This window comes from Anser brachyrhynchus (genome assembly GCF_964034855.1).
Source record: "Anser brachyrhynchus genome assembly, chromosome: 25".
Classification (NCBI taxonomy): Eukaryota; Metazoa; Chordata; class Aves; order Anseriformes; family Anatidae; genus Anser; species Anser brachyrhynchus.
Window position 1 is genome coordinate 3,570,017 of NC_137718.1, and position 23,458 is coordinate 3,593,474.

General features: G+C 48.6%; 1 protein-coding gene across 4 annotated transcripts; it reads left to right on the forward strand.

The window, feature by feature from the left end:
• The first annotated feature begins 171 nt into the window (after positions 1-171).
• TBCEL (tubulin folding cofactor E like) lies at positions 172-21,820 on the forward strand. 4 transcript variants are annotated; one of them, XM_080567612.1, is made up of 9 exons: positions 4,049-4,171; positions 5,017-5,087; positions 6,033-6,260; positions 6,402-6,541; positions 10,098-10,279; positions 11,363-11,619; positions 13,714-13,840; positions 14,296-14,412; positions 19,153-21,820. In XM_080567612.1, the coding sequence occupies exons 3-9, from the start codon at positions 6,191-6,193 to the stop codon at positions 19,469-19,471; spliced, it is 1,212 nt and encodes a 403-aa protein (XP_080423738.1). In that variant the 5' UTR covers positions 4,049-4,171; positions 5,017-5,087; positions 6,033-6,190; the 3' UTR covers positions 19,472-21,820. The 4 variants fall into 4 exon arrangements, with proteins under 4 accessions (XP_080423735.1, XP_080423737.1, XP_080423736.1 ...); XM_080567609.1 differs by lacking the exons at positions 5,017-5,087; positions 6,033-6,260 and adding an exon at positions 172-267 and having other exon boundaries at positions 4,022-4,171; XM_080567611.1 differs by lacking the exons at positions 5,017-5,087; positions 6,033-6,260 and adding an exon at positions 182-267 and having other exon boundaries at positions 4,025-4,171.
• Positions 21,821-23,458: the final 1,638 nt, after the last annotated feature.

Sequence of the window (23,458 nt, forward strand, 5' to 3'; positions counted from 1 at the left end):
GATGTGATTTATGTTTACACACTGGAACGTGGGTTGTGTTTGTGTGTTTATGCCCAGCCCCACCGCCCAGCACACCCCGACGCCCCCTGCCCGCGCCGCGCCCCACCCGAAAACCAGGCCGCGCGGCGGGGACGGGCATCCCCGTTGCCGTGGCAACCGCGGCCGCCCGGTGTCACGTGCCGGGGGGGGGGGGAAGCGATATCACGTGATGTTTGGCTACCGCCGAGCTCCTTCCGGGTCGATGCGGGACGCGGCCGGCGGGCCTGGGTGAGCGGGGCCGGGCGGGGGGGGGAGGAGGAGGAGGAGGAGGAAGGAAAGGAGGGGGGGGGGGAGGGAGGAGGAGGAGGAGGAGGAGGAGGAGGAGGCCGGGGTGAGCTCCCCCCCCGTGGGGTCCTTGTCCCCAGGCTCGGCTTCCTGCGGGGCTGCAGGGGCCGAGGCTCGTTTTGGGGCAGTTTCTGGCAGTTTTGGGGCCCGGCTGTCCCGCTGCGGTGGCCCAGGAGCCCCCCAGGCCTTCCTGCCTGCGGCCGTCCCCGTCCAACAGCGCCTGGAAAATAAAGCCTTGGGGTGGTAGCTTGGGCTAAAACGAAGTCTTGGGCTGCCTTCTGGGGGTGTTGGTGCTGGACGCGCGCTCCCCGTGCTCCGTTTCACACCTGTGCGGACCTGTCAGCGTGCAGGGACGGCCTGGATGGCTACAGCCCATGCTGCTTCCACCCAATGTTTATATTCTCTTCCACAAACCCGCTCCCGAGGCGTTCAGGTGGCTCTGGAGCCTACAAACCCGCTCCCAGGTGGCTCTGGAGCCTACGAACCCGCTCCCGCATGGCTCTGGACAATGCCATTAACGTTATCGTTCTCTTCCAGGGGCTCTTGTGCTCCTGGTTGCCTTCCAGCCCTGCCACAGAGATATTTCTCGTGTCATCGCCCGGTGTCCTCCTTTCTCTTTACCCCCCCGGTTGCAGAAGCCCGGTGGGTGTCCCTCGGATCTCCGCCAGCTGTGTGCTCCTCTTCGCGGATGCTTGCGGTGTCGCTGGGGCCACAGCCTTCCAGCTGAGCTTAAACATAGTCAACAAAGATTTCTTGTCAACGTCTTCCAGAGACCGAGGACATCTCTTGCAGTCTCTGCCGTCACTTAGAAAACCCAAAGTTATTTTGGGACAGGAGCTGTTCTTGCGCCATCAGTAGGACAGCGCTCAGGAATGGGCACCTTGCAAATTACCCTGCTCTGCTCTCGTGCAGGCAGCATTCGTGTGGAATGCGTCACGCTTTCCTTGCGTGTTCGTTGCTCTTAAGTAATGGTAGTGATTCAGAGAAGCCACGTGTGTGACGGGCTATTACGGTTAATGCGAAGTCTGACGAGGAGGGTAGTAGAAAACATAACTGCCCCTGACGTTATCGTCCCTTGGCAATGGCATACTTGCAAAAGTAAAGCTTGAGAAAGACAATGTTTGTAATTCAGAGGTGCTAAACATGGCTGGCATTTGGGGTTTGTTTCAGTTCTGGAATATTTTCGTATTACAGCTGAAAATGTGATTATTTTTCTTCCCCTAGTTTGATGTCAGAGCGACTTTATCGCGTGGAATTCCCAGCTGGATGTTTGCTCAGCAGATAAGCAGGAACGGAGGAGATAGAAAAGCTGCGTGAAGGACAGAAAGCTTTGTGCGTGGGGGAGTTCTCTGATTTTTGGCCCAGGAGGGCTGCATGTGTGCTTCGAAAGCAGCGGCTGTCTGTCCTACAATACTGAGCTGCAAAACCACTCTGGATTGAGGGCCTGTGAGCCTAAAGCCTTGGCTGGCCATGCAAATTGTGCCTGCCACGTGGTGTGGCTTGAAGTTAAATACCTTTTTCCTGACACAAACTTTGCTTTCAGGATTTCATTTTCAGTTGTAGCTGCACATTGACCAGGGGCAGGAAGCAGCAAGGTAAGGCTGAGCTGTCAGTTGGCCAAGTTGTTGAGGGCTAGAAAAGGTGTGCTTCTTTTAGATTAGGCAGCCTAATTCTTGCAGTTTGTGTTTGTAGCATGTGAACTGTGTGTATTACATAAACATTATAAGAGATGTCTGTCAGCTTGCTTCTTATACCAAAGTATTTTGTGATGGGGGAATTCTAGGTGGTCTGACCATGAAGAAGTGAAGTAGAGCTGGTTAAGCAGGTGAGTCTCAGCAAGGGGAGCCTGAACCCTAGCTAAATCTTCTTTGTTTAAGATTTTATACCTGCCATTGCCAGTAATAAGTGTAAGGGAAAGTTGTAAGAGACAGAAATTGTAATCCAATGTTGGTTGCCAACGTCATTTTCAGTGTAGTTGTGGTGTCCCCCGTGCACACAAAGGTGAGGGTTTCTGGCAGGAGTCCTGCAGGTGCAGGTTTATGTACGTACCTACGTGAGCTGGGTTTTGCTGGTGTTCTCAAAATGTAGTTGTGCTGTACTTAGTGAAAACGTTGCTCCAAGTGTTTGCTGTTGGAAACCCGCAGTTGTTCCCTGCGAGTTTCTGCCCTGTGCTGTTCGAGCAGGCAGCTGTGGGTTTCTTCCCCGTGTCCGTGGGAGGTAGCAGGCCCAGCGTTGGAGTGCAAGACCTCTGTGAAATAAGGGGACACTGTGGCTCCCTTTCTTTTACGAGCTTGCCTCCTTTATTATCCAGAATAATCCAAAATGCCAAGCTCAGAGTGCGTGCAGGGAAGTAGGACAGATGAGCTTCGTTCCTGCTGGGGCACAACGGAGTGCCAGCCATCGCGGCGTCCTTGTGCCAAGTACGCTTCCAGCTGACGCTCGATATCTTTCTAGGCAGGTCAGCAGTCCCTGGTATCCCGAGTCCTTTTTCCTGTGCTGTTCCGTTCCGTGGCATGCGTAGATATGAAGGGCATCTTTATCTTCAAGATCCATTCAGCAGCTGCAAAACCGAGTTGGCAGAACTTACTGTTTGGGCTGGCCAAGTGATGTGCTCCTGTGTGCGCGAGAGCCCCGTGTGACACAGCTGTTGTGGTCGAATTAGAAGCCCAGGTTTGCAAGCAGGGCGGAAGGACTGGAGTTCTTGGCAAATGTCAGAGGAGAAGTGATGCTGCTGCTTTTCAGGCCAGGACTTGGTTTGCATGAGGCATCGCTGTCAGTAAGGATGAGACCCCCGAGAGATCCTCAGTGATTTTACTCTCAGACTCGAGTACTTCCATGACACCCCGCGGGCCAGCTGATGGAAGTCTTGCTAGCAGAGGCTGTTGCTGTGGGCTGTTTACTGCATTGGCCTGATTTTAAAAAAGCAAACCACAAGCTTCTTTGCCTAGTGTCTTTATAAACGAGTAAGGTGCTGTGGATCCTTTTTCTCTTTCCTTTTTTTCCCCATCCAAAAAGCTACGGCTGAAGCCATCACCTTCATTTGGTCTGCCTGGCTGAAAGGCGGGCGCCTCTGGGCTGAGGCCTCTCTGTGTCACTCAGGTGTAATCAGGGTGCATCATAATCAGTCAAAGCAAATGGCTGGGGGTAAGTATTAGTGCCCCAGTCAACAAAAGAGTCATTTTACATCAGGGTGTAAAGATCAAGCCGTAACTTCAGCACACAGCAATTAGGATCCCCAAAACTGATCTTGACTAGTGCGCCTGAGTTAGAGAGTAGGGAAGTGACAGGATGAAAATACTCTTTCAAGCAATCTCTTGCTTGAACATAAACAGCCCTTTGCTCTTTCCCCATCCTTGCCATCCTGCAAGTGTTTGAGAATATATATAGGAAAATCTCAAAGTCCTCTTGTGAGACTCAGAAGTAAAATCTTTTGCAGCTTGGGGTCTGTTGTTATCTCTCTGGTTTTGTTTTTGTTTTTTTAATCCGTTTTTTTTGCTTTTTCTTTTTTTGGTCTCCCCCCACAAGTAACATATCACTGTAATCTTAAATTTGAGGCCTGTTAGACTAACCTGCAGGTGAGAAGAATTAAGACGGATGACCCAGCTGGTCACTTCGTGTCCTGTGTTCCCAAAGACCGCTGTTGGAGGTGATGATCAGTTGCTGACTGTTTGTGTGCACTGTTTTCTCTCTTAACTAGAAGTCCAAGAAAGGAGCATGGACCAGCCCAGCGGAAGGAGTTTCATGCAAGTTCTTTGTGAGAAATACAGCCCTGAGAACTTCCCTTATCGTCGTGGTCCTGGGATGGGGGTGCATGTCCCCGCAACTCCGCAGGGTTCACCTATGAAAGGTAGGAGCCTGTGGGGTTTCAGGTGGGATCAGCTTCTCAGTTGCTGTTGCTTATATTGAAAGGAGAATTGCCCTGAATTGCCTAGAAAAAAAATAAATCATGCTGTATTATAATGTGTTTGTTACTAGAGAGCTGAGAGACTGTATTCTAACAAAGACAAAGTGGATCTGGTGCCTGAGGTCCTACCACCTGCCTTGTCAGCACAGCAGAATCAGAATCTTTTTGATGAAAAATGGAAATAAGGCCTTGTGTAGCACCAAGTTTTGAGGGCTAGGCAGTCCCTGCTGTGCATTTTTTTCAGCCTAGTGATATTAACCGCTTTATTAGCGGCCGTAGCAACACGCATTTTGGCAGAGATGGCTTAACAAATGCAAAAAACGTGATCCAAATGTGAGGTTACTCCATATTCTAGCAGTATCACGCAGCACCATCAGCTTGCATTGATGTCTGCAGGTACAGAGGGAGTCCAGTGCACACAGGACTGGATTTTATGTCAAGCCAAGTGATGAGCTGCAGAATATCCAGCAAGACTTTTTTTGTGACAAGTGGCTCAAGGGAATTTGTGGTTTGCTTTGGCTCTCTTCTCAAGGCATCAACTTATCTCTGAGACTGCTTTTGCTGACCTAGTGGAGAAATCCTCTCTCTCCTTTGATTCTGACCTTACTGCCTGAAGGCACTTTCAGACAGATGTGTGTCTCAAGTGCTTTGCTGCTCATGTACGTCCTTCAGCCTTCAAGACTGCAGAATCTATGTTGCTATTTCACGTTCTTTGAACTGGATCAGTTTGACACCCTTTAGTCTTCCCTCCAGCTCTGACATTAACATTTGGTTCTCTGTTTGTCCAGATGACTCTGAGATGCCCATTTATCCCACCAACCTGCCGCTTCTTTGTTTAACCTCTTGCCCATGTTGAGTTGTAAGTCTAGTTTAATTTTCCGTCAGGTCAATTTGTATCATAACCAGCCCCAAAGGGGAAACTGGCCGTGGAAGTTAGCTGGGTGAAATGTACAGTAACTGAGTTTGACAGAGGAGAAAAAGGGGCCTGAGTTCAGCTGAGGATAAAACGTACAGCATGTCAGTCAAAATTAACACAAACAGAAAATCAGCCTGATGGAATATTCAGTCAGTGTCCTCTCCCATGTGCCAGCACACACCTACCTGGGTTGTTTAGACGGGGAAAACAAGGCACGTGTTTATAAGTCTTAAAGTGTGATTGAGATGTGACCTGCAAGTACATCACAACTAGGTCCCGAAGTACAACACTCTCCTTTAAAAAAGCCTAATGCTAGTGAGCAAAATAAAACTGAAAACTCAGATCACTCCAATTATTGTCTGCTCTTAGAATCCCTTTCTGTTCATGTAGCTGTCAAGTATTAAAGGGAGAGAAAAAGGGCCATCTTTTTAGGAGAAAGCTTGTTGTTAAATTTTAGCAGATTTTGATACTCAACAGAGATGAGAGCGCTGTACTGTATGTGAAAGAGAGTAAACCTGATGACTTGCATTGCCTGAATTTGGATTTCTTGGGTTGACATGGTTTCCTGTGACAAATCCATACCTTTTTAGTTTGTCATGGTTTGGCCTTAGCAAATCAAGCCATGACTGTGCTCTAAGTCCTTGTCTGCAAAATAACTCTAAGAATGTTTACCTGCATGAGGAGAGACTAAAGTGAAACTGAAGCAGAAACGTAACAGGCAGAGCAGAGACCTAAGCTTTTCCAGGCTCTTCTAGATAGTTGAAAAGGAAGAGCTTAAAAAAGAAATGTTTAAATATATCCTTGCCCAAAGTGGGCTGAGTACAGGAGGATACGGAAGTCTGACCCCGTGCAGCTAACAGTCCAGCTAGTTCTGTATCCTATCTGCAGCAGCAGGTGCCTGAGGAAGAGCATAAGTTCTGGCAAGAACTGATACGAGGCCGACTGTAAACTACAAAGGACTGGCCTGTCCCTGCTGCTCTGCTGTGGACAGAAATGTGTGTAGTAACTGAAGAGCGTCAGTCCTGCTGGTGGTATGGTGTGTTTAGATGCAAGAAGGCTTCCTGGTTTGTCAGCCACTTGTCATAACATCCGTATTTATCCCAATTTCTCTTAAATGTATGTAAATTGTGGAATTTCTTGTTGTTTGCTGAATTTCACACTTATCTCGGTTGCACTTGTTGAGGTGAAGGTGGTGTGATCAGTAACTAAGAAATGTGATGCTGACCATAGGGCATCGTTTCTTCTACCTTCTTTCAGATCGTCTCAACCTTCCAAGCGTGCTAGTACTGAACAGCTGTGGCATCACCTGTGCAGGAGATGAGAACGAAATCGCCGCCTTCTGTGCTCACGTGTCTGAACTAGATCTTTCTGACAATAAACTGGAAGACTGGCATGAGGTAAAATGGTTACATGTGCGTCTTTCTGAATAGCTTTGATGACTACTGTTAGGACTGCAAATGCATCACAGGTTATAGGAGTACTTCATTCATATAAAGGAGTTAAATTTCTGTTTATTTTGTGGGTTCTTTCTATCATCTATGAAGACGATGCTTATTTACTTTGACAACTACAGAGCCATAAGCTTGATGAATTTAATCCATTTGGGCACTTGACTCCATTTGCCTCATGACTTATGATCTTGGCCTGTGGGTGACAAATATATATTTTTTATCATGCAAAGCACTGGAGCTGGCATTTCAAAAGTCAAGAGGTTAGTGAGCAGTGCGGGTTTTTAACAGAGTAAGAACCAAGGAAGTCTGAGGAATGGGAGTTGGTTCCCAGCTTTGCCACTGATTCTGTGATGCTGGGCAAGGTATTTATTTATTCTCTCTCCTCTTTTGCTTTGGCATCTGCAAAACAGGTTTAATAACATTTATATCAAAGAACGTTTATGAAGCCTCATTAATTAATGCTAAATGCTGTTGTAAAATGCTCTGAAGTGCTTGGCTGGAATATGCTTGATAAATGCAATGTAACATGAGTAAAATAATCGCAGTCTGTTGTTCCTTATTGGCTTACGTTCTGCTTCTGTGTCAGTGTTTATCCTTTAAAATAAAGAATAGAAAAAAATGAAAAAATAGAAAAAAGGACAATAGAAAAAAAGGAGAAACGGGGGAAAAAAAGGATGAGCAATGTAAAGTATCACAAGTTTCTGTCCTGTTAAGCTCCTGTGTCTTTAAATGGGTAGCAAACACAGTCTGCAGAAATGTTGCTGCTCTGAGACAGAGGTTGCCAGAATTGGGGTAGAATCGTAGAATATCCTGAGGTGGAAGGAGCCCACGGGGATCACTGAGTCCTACTCCTGGCTCCACACAGGACCACCCAAAAATCAGACCATGTGTCTGAGAGCCTTGTCCAAATGGTTCTTGAGCTCCGTCAGGCTCGAGGCCATGCCCACTGCCCTGGGAGCCTGTCCCAGTGCCCGACCACCTCTGGGTGCAGAACCTTTCCCTCACACCCAGCCTGACCCTCCCCTGTCCCAGCTCCATGCCATTCCCTCGGGTCCTGTCGCTGTCCCCAGGGAGCAGAGCTCAGCGCCTGCCCCTCCGCTCCCCTCGTGAGGGAGCTGCAGGCCGCCATGAGGCCTCCCCTCGGCCTGGGCTCTGGGCTGAACAACCCAAGGGACCTCAGCTGCTCACCTTGCCCTCTGGGCCTTTCACCATCTTTGCTGACCTCCTTCAGACACCCTGTAATAGTTTTATGTCCCTGTTATCTTGTTCCAAAACTACAGGCAGTGAGGTTAGGCCGTGTGATAAGGTGCCTCCTGACTTGTTTTACTGTGACCCCCAAAAGCCTCCCACAGCAATGAGGTGCTGCTTCCCTGCTCCCTGTTCTGCCTCTCACCCTTGGTGTGGCTGGCCTTGTGTCCGGTGAGCAGCTGGGGTCACACACAAGCTGCATGCCTCGCACCCTGCTGTTTGTTCACTCTTTAGGCTGTCCCTGGACAGCACAAGTTGCTGGCTTCTGCATGAACTGCGGAAAAGCAGGAAATGAAAGGTTTTCCATGTTCTTTGGCCCCTTCCTCTGAGACGGGATTAGGTTTTCTTAGCCTGTCTCCAGCAGATAAATATCTAAGTGGCTCTTAAAAACTGCTGGTGATGGGGATTCCAGACCCCCAGGTAGCCTGTTCCCATGCTTAGCTAATAGCTTCATAGTCCAAACCACGTAACTTAAGTCTCCCATGCTGCAAATTAAGGCAATCGCTCGCTGCCCTGTGCTCAGCAGACACGGAGGAGCATTATGACACAGTTCCCTTCTTGACAGCCTTTTATACCCACAAAGGGTATAAACGCTTTCCTGTCTCCTGTTCCAATTTTAGGATAACATTGAAAAAAATCCAGTTAGTCCTTCCTTTGTTTTCAGGCCATTTCTTTCTAAATCCTGTATTGTTTTTCTTGCTGTGATGTCCTTCCAGTTTGTCTACTTTGTTATGAAAGCATAGAGCCCAAAGCATGACCTCACCTGAGCTAAGGCTTCATTAGTGCAAAGCAAGGCAGGGTAATTGCCTCCAGCATCATGTACGTAATGCATGAATTAAAGCTTTGCAAGAGACAACTATTCTTTGCTAGCATCTGGGCCCTATTGTATGCCTGTGTGTCACGGTCTTCCCAAATGTCCTCCCATCCCAATCGCTTTGTGGAGTGGAGCTCTCTAGCCAGATGTTTTGTGACCCCTAAGTGTTTTCTCAGTGGATGCCTTTTCCCAACTCTGACTGTCCTTGAACTTCACTTCCATCTTCTGGCTTTCAGGAGGCTTTGCTTTGGCCTCTGGTCTTGTACTGCAACGTGACAGGAGCCCTCCCACCTTAGCATCATCCACGGATTAAGAAAACACACAGCGTTCAATTGTTGCCAACTGACAACATAACGAGCAGTATTCTGCTAGAGAATGCCCTCGGTATGTCTGCTAGTTCTGTATTGAACTCGTAACTGAGAGTGATATTCCAGGGGCTGTAAGTCCCCAGTTTGCCTATGTGACGGGCATGCAGAGGGCGGCAGACGCTGTTGTTCCATTAGGTGACTTGTCACTGAATCAGTTACCCAGCCGAGGAGGAAAATTAGATTGACGTGATGTGTTCTTTACAAATTGGTGCTGCCTGGCCGTTCTGGTCACTGAATCATTTTTAGGTGGCCACAAATAGATCATTTAAATAACCTCTTCTGGTATCTTTCTGGGTATTGGCAGTATCTAGGTCAGCACCTGTCCCTATCACACGATCCAGTATGTATCCTGCACTCCAGCTCCGTACCTCACTGCCTCTGGTTTTTCCTTTTCTGCATCTTTCTTCCTTACCTCTCTGCTGCCGTGCCCGCAGGTACACGGCTGTTACACGCAGAAAGTAGCCCCAAGCATTGGTACCTAACGTTTGGATTGATTGTAAGAAAGCTGCTGTTTTCAGGGTAATGGGATCAAATAAGGAATTCATCGTGTGTGTACAATGAGCTTCCGTCTCTCACGGTGCACAAAACAGTGAGAGCTGTGGCTAGTGGGGAGAAGTGGAAAGGTGAGTGGAAAGTGGAAAAGTGATCAGCGACGGCCGCAAACTCAAGGGATGTGCCCGTGGCCCCCCTGCCAAAAGAGGGGTGCGGCAGCTTCCTGAGCTGCTGGCTCCTGTTGTGCGCCGCTGCTCGAGCGTGGTGCTCAGGTGAATTTTATGACCTCTCCCAAGAGACTTGCTTTCTCTTATCAAGCTGCTCAGAGAGTGTAATTAAATGAACTGTTGAGGTGAATGAGCAATTAACCAATCAATCTAGATCAGTGAATAGCTGGAGTATGAATTGCAGGTAGTTGTCCAAAAGCCTTATTTTCCTCCCCCATATAATTTCCTTGACTCGTGGTCATTCCAGAGGGTCTCCTTTTGGAAATGGGATATTATTGCTCGAGGTCCGATTACTGCCTGATACACATTTCTTTCTTTCTTTCTCTTTTTTTTTTTCTTCCCTCCCCACTTAGGTCAGTAAAATTGTGTCCAACGTTCCCCACTTGGAGTTTCTAAACTTGAGTTCCAACCCTCTCAGTTTGTCCGTTTTAGAGAGAAGGTGTGCTGGGTCTTTCGCTGGTGTTCGCAAGCTTGTGCTCAACAACAGCAAAGCTTCCTGGGAAACAGTCCACACAATCCTGCAGGAATTACCAGAGTAAGCACGGGGAGCTGGGCCTGGAAAGGGGCACTCACTGCACGCGGGTCGAGGCTGTTTTATCAAATCATGCGGAGAGGGGTGTGGGGAAGCAAGCGTGATCGCTAGAAGAAAACAGAATTTCTTTGGGAGCTTGGGAACGGGCCAGGGGAATGCTCTACAGCATCGTAAAAGCTGAACTTTTGCGGTGCTGCAAAGCCCACCAAGGCTTCTCCTCCAAACCTAAAGACTGGTGTTGAGAGATCGCTAATGATGCCGACAATGGGGGAGGCAACACGCTTGCTTGTGAGTCCCTGCCGACTGAATGGCGCAGCGCATACCTGTACTAATAGCTTTTGAATGGGATGGAAATCCGAGGGTCTGGCCACTTGTCAAGTAATATTTCATCGTGCTTTGCTGTGCAAATGTGTTCGTTTCTGTGGTTTGGCCACGGTCCACCTTAGCAATGGCAGTCAGCTTCGCCAGACGTCCTCGGTGGCTTTAGCTTGATATCAGATTCCTCTTCTTACAGCTTTGTAAGGGGAGATGATGGCAGCAGTACATCCCCCGTGGCCAGCATACGCTTAGCTGGGATTAGGGGAGGCAGTTTAGTTGTCTGAAAAGTTAGTGGGACCTACTTTTTCTTTCTTAAATGGGAGTCTTTGGCAAAACCAGTGATGTGGGGACAAAGGATCAGCTATACAGTATAAAAGCACCTTTTAAAATTAAGTGGTGAGCACTGAGTGTAGGTACCAATCACTAATGGAGCTAGGTTGGTGGCTTGTTGGGCACAAATGTGGAACACCCTCCCAAACAATCTGTTACACAAATAATGCCAATAAAAGTATTTGGTGGGCCAGGGGGACACGTAGAGCTATTTTTTCATCTGCGGAGGAATCTTACAGATAGGAGCAGAACAGAGATGTAGTTGAAATGCTCCATTTGGAGAGCTCAGAGGTCCTCTCTGCCCCGAGTTTTCAGGTCACGTAGGAGCCATTAAAGAAAGTTGTGTTAAAATCACATGTGCATGTCCCGCTACCTGAGATGATAATCATTTCAGAAGGTATGCTGAGATGGTGATATGATCCTTCTTCCCCTTTGCAGCTTGGAGGAGCTCTTCCTGTGCCTTAATGACTATGAAACAGTGTCTTGTTCTCCGGTTTGCTGTCAGTCCCTCAAATTACTCCACATAACTGACAATAATCTTCAAGACTGGACTGAAATTCGAAAATTGGGGATTATGTTTCCATCACTGGACACACTTATTCTGGCTAACAACAACCTCACGACCATTGAAGAGACGGAAGATTCCCTAGCGAGGCTGTTCCCCAACTTGCGATCCATCAATTTGCACAAATCGGGTGAGTGCCTTGAGCCAGTATGCTTTTTGTTCTCGGTGGAAGTGATGGCTGGTCAGGATATTTCCTCCCAAGTAGGTGAAAAACACAGTCGGTGCTGATTGAAGTGCATGGGTCTGTTGCTGTAGCCGAGATGAAAATACACGGTTACCTTCGGCCCGGTCTACCCTGGCAGATGCACTGAAGTGCACTGACCTGAGGAATGCAGCGTTAGGAAAGGAAAACAGGCAAGAAATCCATTTGCTCATTTCTGTTGGCTTTACCTGCTGCTTTTGGTAGTTAGTCATTACCTAAACGATGAGTCAGAGCAAGGTGGGCTGGTAGTTATTCGAACTGAGCTGGCAAAAGGCTTTTTTCGTTAGTAGTTTCCTTCCATTTCCTGTCCCTGCCCCGGGAGATTCTGGCTGGAGGAATGATAAATAAGTGCCCGATGGTGCAGTGGATGAAAGAATCCCATTTGCCGTTCAATCCGTGTTTTATCTTGGATGAAATGAGCACATGTGTAGGTACGTGACACGTAAGGACCAAGCGTACAGCAGCCAAAGCTGTCCGTCAGCCGTGCTCAGTTATTGGAAGCTCACCGCAAGTTGTGCTCGAGGTTACTTGACACTTCAGCCGCACAGATATTACAGCTGATACTCCAGAAAGAGAAAAAGCAATTGGTGTATTGAGCAGTGCGCCCTGTGCTCGGACAGAGGAAGCTGCATCAGAGCTGTGATACACTTGTGAGATGGCACGTACGCCACAAGTTCTGCTGCAGAAGTACTGAATGCATCATCACCTTTTGTTCTCTACAGCTTTATATGCAGTGCAACTGACAGTTAAGTGTTCACCTAGGTAGAAAGTACTTTGTTAGCGTGCTCTGCAATGTAAGCATCAAAGAATCCATATAAAAAAGGCTTAAAGCTAACCAAAGGAAGAAAAGCTTGTTAAGCTGGATTTGAAAGCACCGTGTCACTGAGGAGCAAGTGCTCCCATGATAAGTAGTTTTGCAATTTCGATGCCAGGTCTTTAAGAACTCGGGGTTCTGCATTGCATTTTGGTGGTTTGGGAATTGTAAGTTGAGTAGAGACCAGAAACAACAAAGCAGAGAATAATCCGGAGTGCAGAGAGGTCCTGAGCAGCGATCGTTTTAAAATTGTCTCAGCAACCGAGGAAGCAACCTAAGTAACTGAATGAAAACATTTAACGGTGATCAGAAAGACATCAGATGGCAAGTTAGTGGATGTGAAAGCGCTACAAAACAAGTTAGTGCACCAAGTATCGATGCATTTGCTCTTGGACACCTCCCTTTTGTTATTCTTCGCTCCTTGAAATAGCATGAAGGACGTTGGTACAGATGCTGATTGAGTATTTGTTATTTCTGCCTGTGTGTGCATTTTCTTACAGAAAGCTGCAGCACTCCAAAATTCTGTCATCTGAAACACAAAAGGATATGCCCTCTTGAAACTGGCACCTCTTAGCAGACCCTTTTAGCTTAGTGGAGATCAGGAATGAGCTAACGATAATGGTTTTTTTTACTGACGTTGTAGCAGAACAGGGTCACAAAGGGATGAGGAGATTTTCCTGTTGGCGACATCAGTTTCTCCTTCAGATGTGGCCATTTCTCTGCAGTAGCTTTGTCCCACCTACAAGAGCTCTGTGGCTGATAAGAATTTTTCTTTCTGCTCTGAGAAGAGCTCCTTCTTCTGAGCTGCTCTGTGATGCGCGGTTTGGGCTTGAGTTTAGGATTTTCTGACAGGCTTCTCTTAAATGAGACCTCTGCTTTTTTTTTTAAGCCAAAAGGTCGAGTGGCTCTTTTTTGGCATTTTCTTTACTGTGTGGATGAAGCTGGATGGTGTGTAAAAGCTAAGCTCCCAAGTCACCCATACAGATCATCTATCCAGGCTTATACAGCAGCAGGAGAGAATTTAAACTACTGCATCTTGCAAGCAAATGAAGGAGGTCTTTTTGCTCACGACAAACTGAAAACCTGACTTCTCGAAGAAACTTCAATTGACAATTGCCTGTAACATATGTTGTTTGTTTGTGTCTGATAGTCTCGGATACATAATTCATTACCTCTGAGTGTTTAAGCAAATCTTCTCTTCCAAGCAGGTCTGCATTGCTGGGAAGACATCGACAAGTTAAATTCTTTTCCCAAGCTCGAGGAAGTGAAATTACTAGGAATTCCTTTGCTGCAGTCCTACACCACCGAGGAACGCAGGAAGCTGCTAATAGCCAGGTCTGTTGTTTGTTTATTCCGCTCCAAGACGTGTTTCATGACAATGAGTGGCTGGGAGCTGCTAATTGGAGGAAGAGGCAGTTAGGAGATGGGTTTCTGTATGAAATCACCACTCAGAAAGACTGGAGCTGTTTTGTGCTGTTTCAGAAAGAAAGAGAGGAATGGAAATACGTAGCGTAACTTCTCAACTTCCCAGAGGAGGTTTTGACTCTCATGCATACATGTACACATCATACATTCATGTGGTGAAATGGAAATGGTAATGCTTGGTTCTGGACGTGCTTGGAAGCTGCATGGGATTCACCCTCTCTCCCTCTCGAGGGAGACAAGGCTACGTGGCAGGATTCTCCTGATGTTAACATTGCAGCACATAGCTTCTGGGGGAGACTGGCCTGTTGGTCACCCTGTCTGGGTTTCCCGTCTTTCTGACTGTATTTCTCGGTGTCTGCAAGCAGGTTGCCGTCTATCGTCAAGCTCAATGGGAGCATTGTTGCAGATGGGGAACGAGAGGACTCGGAGCGATTCTTTATCCGATATTACATGGAGTTCCCAGAGGAGGAAGTCCCATTCAGGTACGAATTCGTTGTCTTGGAATGGAGAATGGGGGGGAAAGGCAGGGAGGCAAAAGGGAAGGTGACCAAGCAGTTGATGTTACATGGGAAATCTGGGCTAGCTGGCCCATGAAAAAAACATCTCTCACACCCTTCCCGTCTTGCCCTCCTTCTGTTTTAGTTAATGCCGTGACATTAGAGTGTTGTCTGATGACTTGTAGAATCACTTCTGCGTGAAATTCAGTCTTAAAGTGTCCACATCAAGTGCCATTAAACAACATGACTGTTCACTTCATGATCTTCATTACTTCCTGGCCTCCCAGTGGCTAGCTTCATAACCCACCTGTGTTTGGGAGTCCCCAAAAGCCAGTTCAGATCATGCTCTCCGGTGCCAGGCCAGGGCATGTAATTCTCTTGACCATCTGGTGTGTGGAATAAGGCTGGCAATAGGAAGCTGTCCCCTCACTTTGAAGCTTGCAAATCACAAGTCTGATGGTTTTTCCTTGCCAAAAAGTATGCCCAATGACCTGTTAATCTTAGTAAACTAATGAACTTTGACAGCTGCTGTTCAGGCAGTATCTGCACCAGCATCTACTTACTGCTTCTTAATGGGCTGAGGAAGGATCGTGGAGCGTCAAGCCACTGCCTTTATGTGCCTTTTGCCCTAGGACCCCCATGTGCTTTTCGAACAGTGAAGCTTCAGAGCCCTTTCTTTACAGAAAGAGGGCAGGACAAGAGTGTGGGTGTGTGTGCATGAGCTGGCAGGGGACAGACAGAGGTAGGAACAAAGTGAGGAGGAGAAGTTTGAAGGTGTGGCTGGGTAGGAATGGCAAAGATGTGACCGGAATGTGTTTGGTGTTTACACTGATCAGTCAGTGTTTCTCTTAGCTTAACTCCTAGGTAAACCTGCCTCTTGTTTTTTGGAAGAGCTGTGTATGTGACCTGCCAGTGCAGCGAGGGCATCAGAAGGCTGGAATGGGGAATTGAGGGCGCGACGGTCTGTACGAATACTAACAGGTCCAGCAATTGTAGTATTTGCTGAAGGCGTACTGGGGTCAGTTCTGAGGCGAAGGGTACTAATGTAGTCAGGGAGACAAGACAGCCGGAGATCCCTCCTGGGCCTTGTTCTGAGGACAAGTCCTGGCTTGTAATTTTAGAAGCTCCTGAAGCGGAAAAAAATGAAACAACGGTTGGAAGGGCTAGCAGCACAGGCAGAAAATGCTGGGGAGAGGGAGGGGAAGGGGGGAGGCAGGGACTGTGAGCTTGTGGCACTGTTACTAGAATGGATTCTTTTCAGTAACATCTTATTTCTAAGAAAAATGGTTTCTGTCTCAGTGTTCATGGCTCCAGAAGGAGAGAAAGCCGGGCAGGCGAGCCCAATGGCCGCAGCTGAGTCCCGATCTTTGGCAGACAGGGCTCCGGGTGACTTGGAAAGGCAGCTGGGGGAAGGCAAAGCAGCACCTCGCGCTGGTGTTTTCAGTTTCAGACCAGGAGAGAAACTAAAGAGCAAGCAGCCCTTTGATCCTGGTGGGACGGGCGTGCTGCCCTGAGCTCACAAGGAAGGGTTTGAGCAGGAGAGGGAAGGTAAATACATAGCTGGTAGGCTTGGATGGTGTGCCTGCTTGTTGCTCTGGGCTTTTGTCTCTAGGCGTTGCAGTGACGGGTGCCTTGCATGTCCAGGAGCAATATATTGTGGAGAAGGATGGGCTGTGTGTGCCCATGGGCTGTGTGTGCCTGTGTAGTTACCCAGTACCACGCGCGGCTGGGTGCTCAGCATAGTCTGGCCAGGTAAGAAATCAGTAATATCTCACCCATCCCATGAAGCTGGGCTGATCTTGACCAACAAGCTGTATGCTCTTACAGTAAGATACAGAAGAATTACTTCTGCCTCTGATTCCTTAACCTTTAAGCACTGTTACTGTCCTTTTCTCAGTCAATGGCCTCTTTGTCTGAATCCCTTCAACTGTGCAGCGTATCTAAGAGACTTGTGCGGCCACTGAAGGGGGTTATTCTCTTCTGGAGGAATTGTGTGCCACTACGGAGTATTCTCTAATGAGGCTGCAGATGGCTGAGAGTGTCCCCAGTGCCGAGGGCCGGGTTCAGTTCCTGGCCCCGTGCACAGCAGCCCTAACAGGACCAGCAAGCTGGCAGCGGGATTTTGCACGTGCGTGTGTTTTGCTAAAGCTTCCTCCGCTTTGCTCCAGCTCTAGTGTGGTCTCTCAAGGTGGTTTGTAATTAGAATCGAATCAGGACACACGCACGTTGCTGCTGGGAGCACGGCATCTGCATTGCAGTGCTGCCTCAAGCGGAGGAAGGCGACACACTGGTGCTTGGAAAACACGTAAGTGAAGCAGCCCCCCTCAAGACTATCGAGGCATAACGTGTGACAAACAAACAGCGTGCTCTGTCACGGCAAACCTCCCTGGTCGGGTTGCGTCTTTTCATGGGCTACAGCTCGAAGGGATCAGGGAAAAAGAGTGAGATGGGCAGGAATAATCCTCTCTGGGTGACGTGGGTTAGGGAGGAGTGCTGAGCCTACAATCCGATATTGGCCGGCTTCTTGAGTGACGTCTTTGTGTCTGTGGGCTTTTAATGAGCCCTCGGCGTGTCTGGTCCGCTGTTTATCTGCAGAATATCAGAGGCACTTTTAGTCAGGCTCAGTTCTCCAGCATCCTCTTCTCTGGCAGCCAGCGTCTGTCAGGCTGCGAGGGCGATTACAGAAGTCTCCAGGGTGCCTATTACCGGGGTACGAGGGAAGCAAATGAGCAGCGTGCCTTTGTCCTTATTGATTTGAGGGGTTCCAGTCTTTCAGACTCCCAACTTTCTTTACAGACTGCAGTTAGTGGACAAGAAGCAGGCTGCAAAGCTTGCTCTGCTTTTCCTCGATGTGAGAAAATAGCAGACAACTTTGCCTGGTCCTCTGCATATTTACAGCACAGGTTTGTGTAATCGTAGCCCATTCTTCTCCCTCTCAGCCTGCTGGAGGTTTGTATCTCTCTCTATTCTCCCCACCATCAGCCTCGTTTGCTTTTAGCCTGTGTTTCAGGGAATTGCTGGGAACTTAGAGCCCTTACAGCAGTGAGCCCTTGCAGTCCTGCAGACTCGCTGTCCCTGCCTCGCCGTGCAGCTGCTGTTTCGGATAACGCACGAATTGCAGCAGCACTACAGTCAGCACGTCAGCCAGTTCACAACGTGTGGAGTCGGTGAGAGTTTCAGGGACATCCCAAAACAGGCTGAGGGCAGCAAGGGGTGGCTTGCTCCCTTCCCCATCTCCTGTTGGCTGTTGCTGCTGGCTGCGTCCTTCTGGAGGTGGCAGAAGCAGCACCGCGATGAAGCCCTTCCCCTCGGTGACACATCAGCCAGTGCTTGTGCTCACTGTGGGCATAGCCAGCAGGTAGAGTACGGCGAGTGCGTTCTCCTCTCTGCACTAATGGCTCTTCTAAATCAGCCTGATCCTATCAGCCAGGTGGCTGTGAGAGCAGGGCAGCAGCCTGCGTTCGGACACTCAGCCCCGGCGGAGGCTCGGTGTGGCTGTGAGACGAGGGAAATCCTAGTGCCTCGAGGCCCTTACCTCACTCCCCGGCAGACAGAGGGGCTGCTGTTCTGCAGGAACATTCCTGCCTCGAGCAGGACTCCCTGGGGTCGCCCGTCCTGCCAGGTCCCGTCATCTCTTGACAGGGGCACTGACACAGCCCCGATCACGTTCGGCTCAGGCTCGGGTCGGGAACAAAAAGCTTTCTGTACGGCACGTAGTGGAGGGCCTCTGAAACGTTACCTTTCTCTGCAGCTCTCGGTCTTTGTCATTTCTATTACATTGTGGGTTGTGTTGCCTTTTTGCCCTTTTCCCAGCCAGGCAGGAGAGGTGCTGCATCCCCGAAGGGAGCTTTACCTGCTGAAGGCAGCAGAAGGGTTAGAGAGGCTTTCCATTCAGGGGATGGCTCCCCGGGCTGGACCTTGGAGCCATTGCAGCTCTGCCAGTAAAATTCCCGTGTCATTTCAGAGCACACTTAAGAGACCAATTGGCGAGAAGTCCCCCATTTGTTCCCCATCAGCTTCCAAACCATGCAGGGGCTCACCTTTATCCAACAATCTTGTTGTTCCCGTACTCAGTGGAGTGTAACGTTTGGGACCTAGCTGTCCTCTTGGAAAATGGCAGGAATTTCTGACTATCAGGCCGGGCCATGAAGCCACAGGTCCTGGGAATCTCAGCTGAGGGCTGTGTCACTTGTGGTACCGCTCGCTTGGTTATGGCACCCCTTAGGGAAGTGTTTTCACTGCAGCAGGACATGCAGAGTCTTGTGAGTGTTGCGTCCTCTCGTCCTTGCCAATCCCACTGTAGTCACGGTTGGTGTGTCCGAAACTGTAGGAGCCCAGCAGGGAGCATTGCTGTGAAGTTTTCCTTATAGAACTATTTTGAGACCGGTCAGCTTGAGTGTCTCGCTTGGTGCCGCAGCGCACCTGGGGACTGCGAGACAAAGTGGCTGGACTGGATGGGCTTTCTGCTTTGTATTTTCTCCTGTTCAGCGTCTTGCTTGAGAAATACTGTGTGCTCTGTGAAGTGTCATGCTAGCTGAAGAGAAAACAGGCTCCTACCAAGCCAGATTTATTCCTAATGGATGTCTGTCTAGGTTGTCTGACTTGAACAGGGATGAACGTTGCTTCGTGTGATGAAAATACTGCTCCCTAAAGTATCAGAGGGACTATGTATATGAGGGACTGTACAATTCTGGACTTGTTTTTTTTTTTTTTTTTTTTCCTCAGGTATCACGAGCTGGTCACGAAGTACGGAAAGCTGGAGCCCTTGGCAGTCGTGGATCTTCGGCCGCAGAGCAGCGCGAAGGTGGAGGTGCACTTCCAGGACAAAGTAGAAGAGATGTCGATCCGTCTCGATCAGACTGTGGCAGAATTGAAGAAGCACTTAAAAACTGTGGTGCAGTTGTCAACAAGCAACATGCTGCTCTTCTACTTGGACCAGGAAGCTCCCTTTGGTCCTGAGGAGATGAAATACAGCTCACGAGCGCTGCATTCCTACGGCATTCGGGATGGGGATAAAATTTATGTGGAGCCCAGAATGAAATAGCTTCTTTTGACCTTGTGCGTGCGTGTATGTGCGCGCACGCACCCCACACGCCCACACACATGCATTTAAGGAGTTTTTTGCAAGGTTTTTATTTCAGTCGGTTGGTTGAGGTTTGGTTGTGTTTCTATAGCAGGTAATGTCTTAGCCCAGAGAGAGCGCCCTGATCTGAGAACCATGCCCGCCATCCACTGCAGGTGACCTTGAGGTGACAATTGACTTCCGTGCGTGTGTTTCAGTGTGTGCAATACCTTGAAGGTTTCTTTGATGCTCCGGTATACTCGTGATCTGGCATGAATGGTCAGTTGCTCAAGCTAAAGAATGCTAGGGCCCGTAAGGGTGAGGGTAGCTCGGTGCAGAACTTGACCTGTTTATTTTTTCTTTTTCTAAAAGAAGACTTAATTTTTTTTTTGGCCGAGCTATCCAACTGCAGCTTGAGCAAGTTGAAGAATTTTATTTTCTTTCTGGGTGCTGTCTCTTAACCTTTTGTCACGCTCAAGTTCCCTGAAAAGATCTAAAACAGTATTCAGTTTGAATCAGAGCTCAGGTATTCAGCACGTCCACTTAGCTCCACTGCTTGCTATGAGTGTGCAAGGTGGGGGAAAGAAGGAGACCCTGTTAGAAAGAAATGATTTCTGTTGAAAACGCATGCTTTATATCCCGGCCGTCCTATTCTGAGTGTTGAGAAGAAGGTTTGCTTTCTGTAACCATGGCACATAGTGTCTGCAACCTGTAGCGCTGGCAGCCTGGGGGCAAAGGCAGCCTGACCGTGTAGTTTGGGAAGTGAATTTTGGAAGGTGGTGGATTGGCATTGCGTTCGTTGGAGATGCTCCTAGGGTAACAGGTCAGAAAGGTGTTGAAGGGCACATTCCCCAGTTGGCTAGGAAACATCCCCAAGATGCTGAAAGATCTTCCAGTAAGCACTTAACCTTTCACCAGTTTGTACTGAGAGTGGAATGGCTAAAATTGCTCTCCTGGGAGAGAGCAAGGCTAGAGTTGAAGTTTGTTTGTTGATGTTGCACCAGAAATGAAACCTGGCACTTTCCCTGGGGACCCCTGGCTGTGGGGTCCCTCTTTAGGGTCCAAAACTAGCAGAATGTGTTGACTCGGATCAGTTTCTTAGACGGTGAGTCCAAAAGCACCTATAGTCACGTTTATTGTAAAGCAGGTGTTCACTCTGTCAGCCTCCCCCACATGCACCTCGTAGGCATTGTGTGCTGCTGCTTGAATTAGCCCCCTGTTCCTGCTGCAGAGCAGATTCCCTTTCCCGTGCGATGAAACCCTCACTCCTTGATATCTCTTGTAAATCAGACAGCCGTTTCACTCGACTGTGTCCTCCCTCGTTCCTCTGTCATCCTGACAAGTTGAAGACTCTTCACGTTGCCTAGTTATAAGAACTGCATAAAAGTTTTTGAAGCTGTGCAGTGAGGGCTCTTGTTACACACGAACTTCTGACCTTGATTTTGAAATGCTTCCTGTCCCCACGTGCACTTTCTTTCCCGAGATGCTTTTGTCCATGCCACTGAGCTCCTTTATAGTCTCGGAGCTGTGTATTTCTCTTAATATTTTACCTAGTTTGTGGGGTGGGGTAGAATGGGGATAAACCATTATAACATAACCTTCAGGTTCAGGATGTAGGGACCGTTGAGAGGGGAGTAGTTCTGCATCCACAGTAATGATTAAAAATGGGAAGGATTTAAGAAAATAAATTACTTGTGCCTCATCCCACGGCCAAAACCATCAATTTCCTGGCACCGTTGAGACGAGCAATAGGAGATGGAGCAAGAGCTGCCGTAGGTAGCATAGAGGCCGCGGCCCGTAGCTGCGGAGCCGTGTACCCGTAAAATAAACGAGCGGGGAGATGGCGGCAGTGTAACATAAGATGACGCTTTTATAAGCTAGAGCTTTACTGAAGATGTATTTTCCATTTGGGCAGTGAAAGGCATTTGCTGCCTTATAGCCGAACTCTTAAGCCAACACTTCTGTATGATATATACATAGATACGCATAGGAAAAGTTGTGTTTAATAAGATATTTTGTTATAAAACAAAGTTTTATGAAGATATGGTTGTTTAATATTAGAAGCCTATTTCTCCCGTTGACCTCCCGTTTAAGTACGTTATCCATCAGTCGCTGCATCGTCTGAGTTAAGCGACCAACGCAGATGGAAAGGAATCTCTGATCTAATTCCATAGAGCAGTAATTGCCTGTGTGGGTATATTTATGACATTGTAACTGGTATTAATGAGATGCTGTAATTATTGACCAACTTCCTCAGCACAATTAAATGTCTCGGTTGCAGAGAAGGAAATAAACAAAGTCCATTAAAGAATTGAATGGGATTTTAAAGAAGACCCAGATATGTGCTTGTAAGTTTGTTTGCCCACTAAAGGTTATGCTCGTCCACGTAGCGAGCGGTGCCATTGCCACGCTGGCTCAGAACTGGCAGGAAATGATGGTTTTATTTACGGCGGGCCTGGCAGGAACTGGAAGATGGAAAAAGAGCACCTCGTGGCCTACGATGTCAACACGTGCTGGAGATTTGGCACTGATGCCCAAATTGGCTCCCCCTGTCTGTTTGGGGCTGCGAGAGCTGCGGTACGAATACTGGCTGCCTCTCCGTGTTGTTGGGGAAGGTTGTTCCTGGACGGTGTTCTCAAGCTGTTCGTGCAGCCGGCAGAGCACATGTTGGGGGAACCAAACCCATCGGTTGGCTTCCAGAGGAGAACGAGCCACATCCGAAACCTGGATTCAAGCCACGTGATTGACTTTGAAAAGACGGGCAGAATGGCACGCGAGCAACACACCAAAATGCCCCAAACTGGATTGCTTTCCTTCTGTAATACCTGTCGGGGAAGGGATGTGTGTTTGAGCAATGTTACTGCTTAACAGGGGACCGTGGCTCGGGAGTGAAGGGGAGGGCTGTGAACGAGAGGGGCTTTGGGGCCAACAGTGGGTGCTGACAACGAAGGAGGGTCCCGAGGTAGCAGGAGGCTTGCTCTGAATGCAATGTCACAAGGGGCTGCATCCCGGTTTTGTTGACATACCCGCATTAGCAAAAGGTCCCTGGTTCTGTCACATTCCTTCCAGAAAGCAAAATACAGGCATGCAAGCTTCTCTAGCTCTTGTGTCCTTTTATCCGAGTGCTACTTTTGTCAAGAACTGTTTTGTTGTTCATGCTAGTTCATGCATAAAAATCTGCCGCGGGCAGTCTGCGCAGTGGAAAAAGCACCTGGTTCGTCAGGAATTAGGTAACAGCTATATACCAAAGTTTTGCACGGCTCTGCGGATCGAGATTCGATGCTGTGCCGTCGTGTTTTTGGAGACGTTCCTATTGAATATCCATGTTTTGACCAGATGTTGCAAGCGTATTGCTTAAACCGGCGATGCTATGAATATGCACGGCGTGGCAGCCGTCCTCCGCTCCCTCCGTGTGGTTTGCCACCAGTTTGGTTGGGGGATGCCCGCATCCACCCGGTGGCAGACGATACAGAGCGGTCCGCGGGGGGGCTCGGGACAGCTCGGGGAAGCTGCGCCCGATCACGCTCGTTGTTCTGGGGATAGGCTCTCGGTTTGCCCTCGCCTGCTCGGGTCTGCAGTCGCACTGCCTCCACCCGTCGCCGTTTCTGCTTGTAAATGAGATTCCCGTTCGCGTGCAGGTTGGAAAATGCAAACGATCTGCTGAAAGCAGCCCGGAGGCTAAAATAAGTATTCCTGGCAGCTGTGCCACCCTCATTTGATTGTGGCGCTCCTGCAGGCAGCAGCGAGGCGCCGTCCCCAGAGCCGGGTTCGAGGCGGCTGCGGCCATCTCGAGGAGTTGGACTCGATGAGCCTTATGGGGCCCTTCCAACTCGGGATATTATTCTGTGATTCTGTGATCTCAGGCCTTTGCCGCTGTGATTGCTTTTCTGCACTTACTGGAAACTTCAAATATGATTTAAACATGAAGGTCTATTCTCGCACCCTATTAATTATGCATCCGTATGTAAT

Bases quoted from the DNA above. Each gene is read 5' to 3' on its own strand.
- TBCEL (XM_080567609.1), top strand. From the start codon at position 4,039: ATGGACCAGCCCAGCGGAAGGAGTTTCATGCAAGTTCTTTGTGAGAAA. The intron at 13,841-14,295 runs GTCTGTTGTTTG...GTCTGCAAGCAG, and splicing joins AGGAAGCTGCTAATAGCCAG to GTTGCCGTCTATCGTCAAGC. The intron at 14,413-19,152 runs GTACGAATTCGT...TTTTTTCCTCAG, and splicing joins GAGGAGGAAGTCCCATTCAG to GTATCACGAGCTGGTCACGA.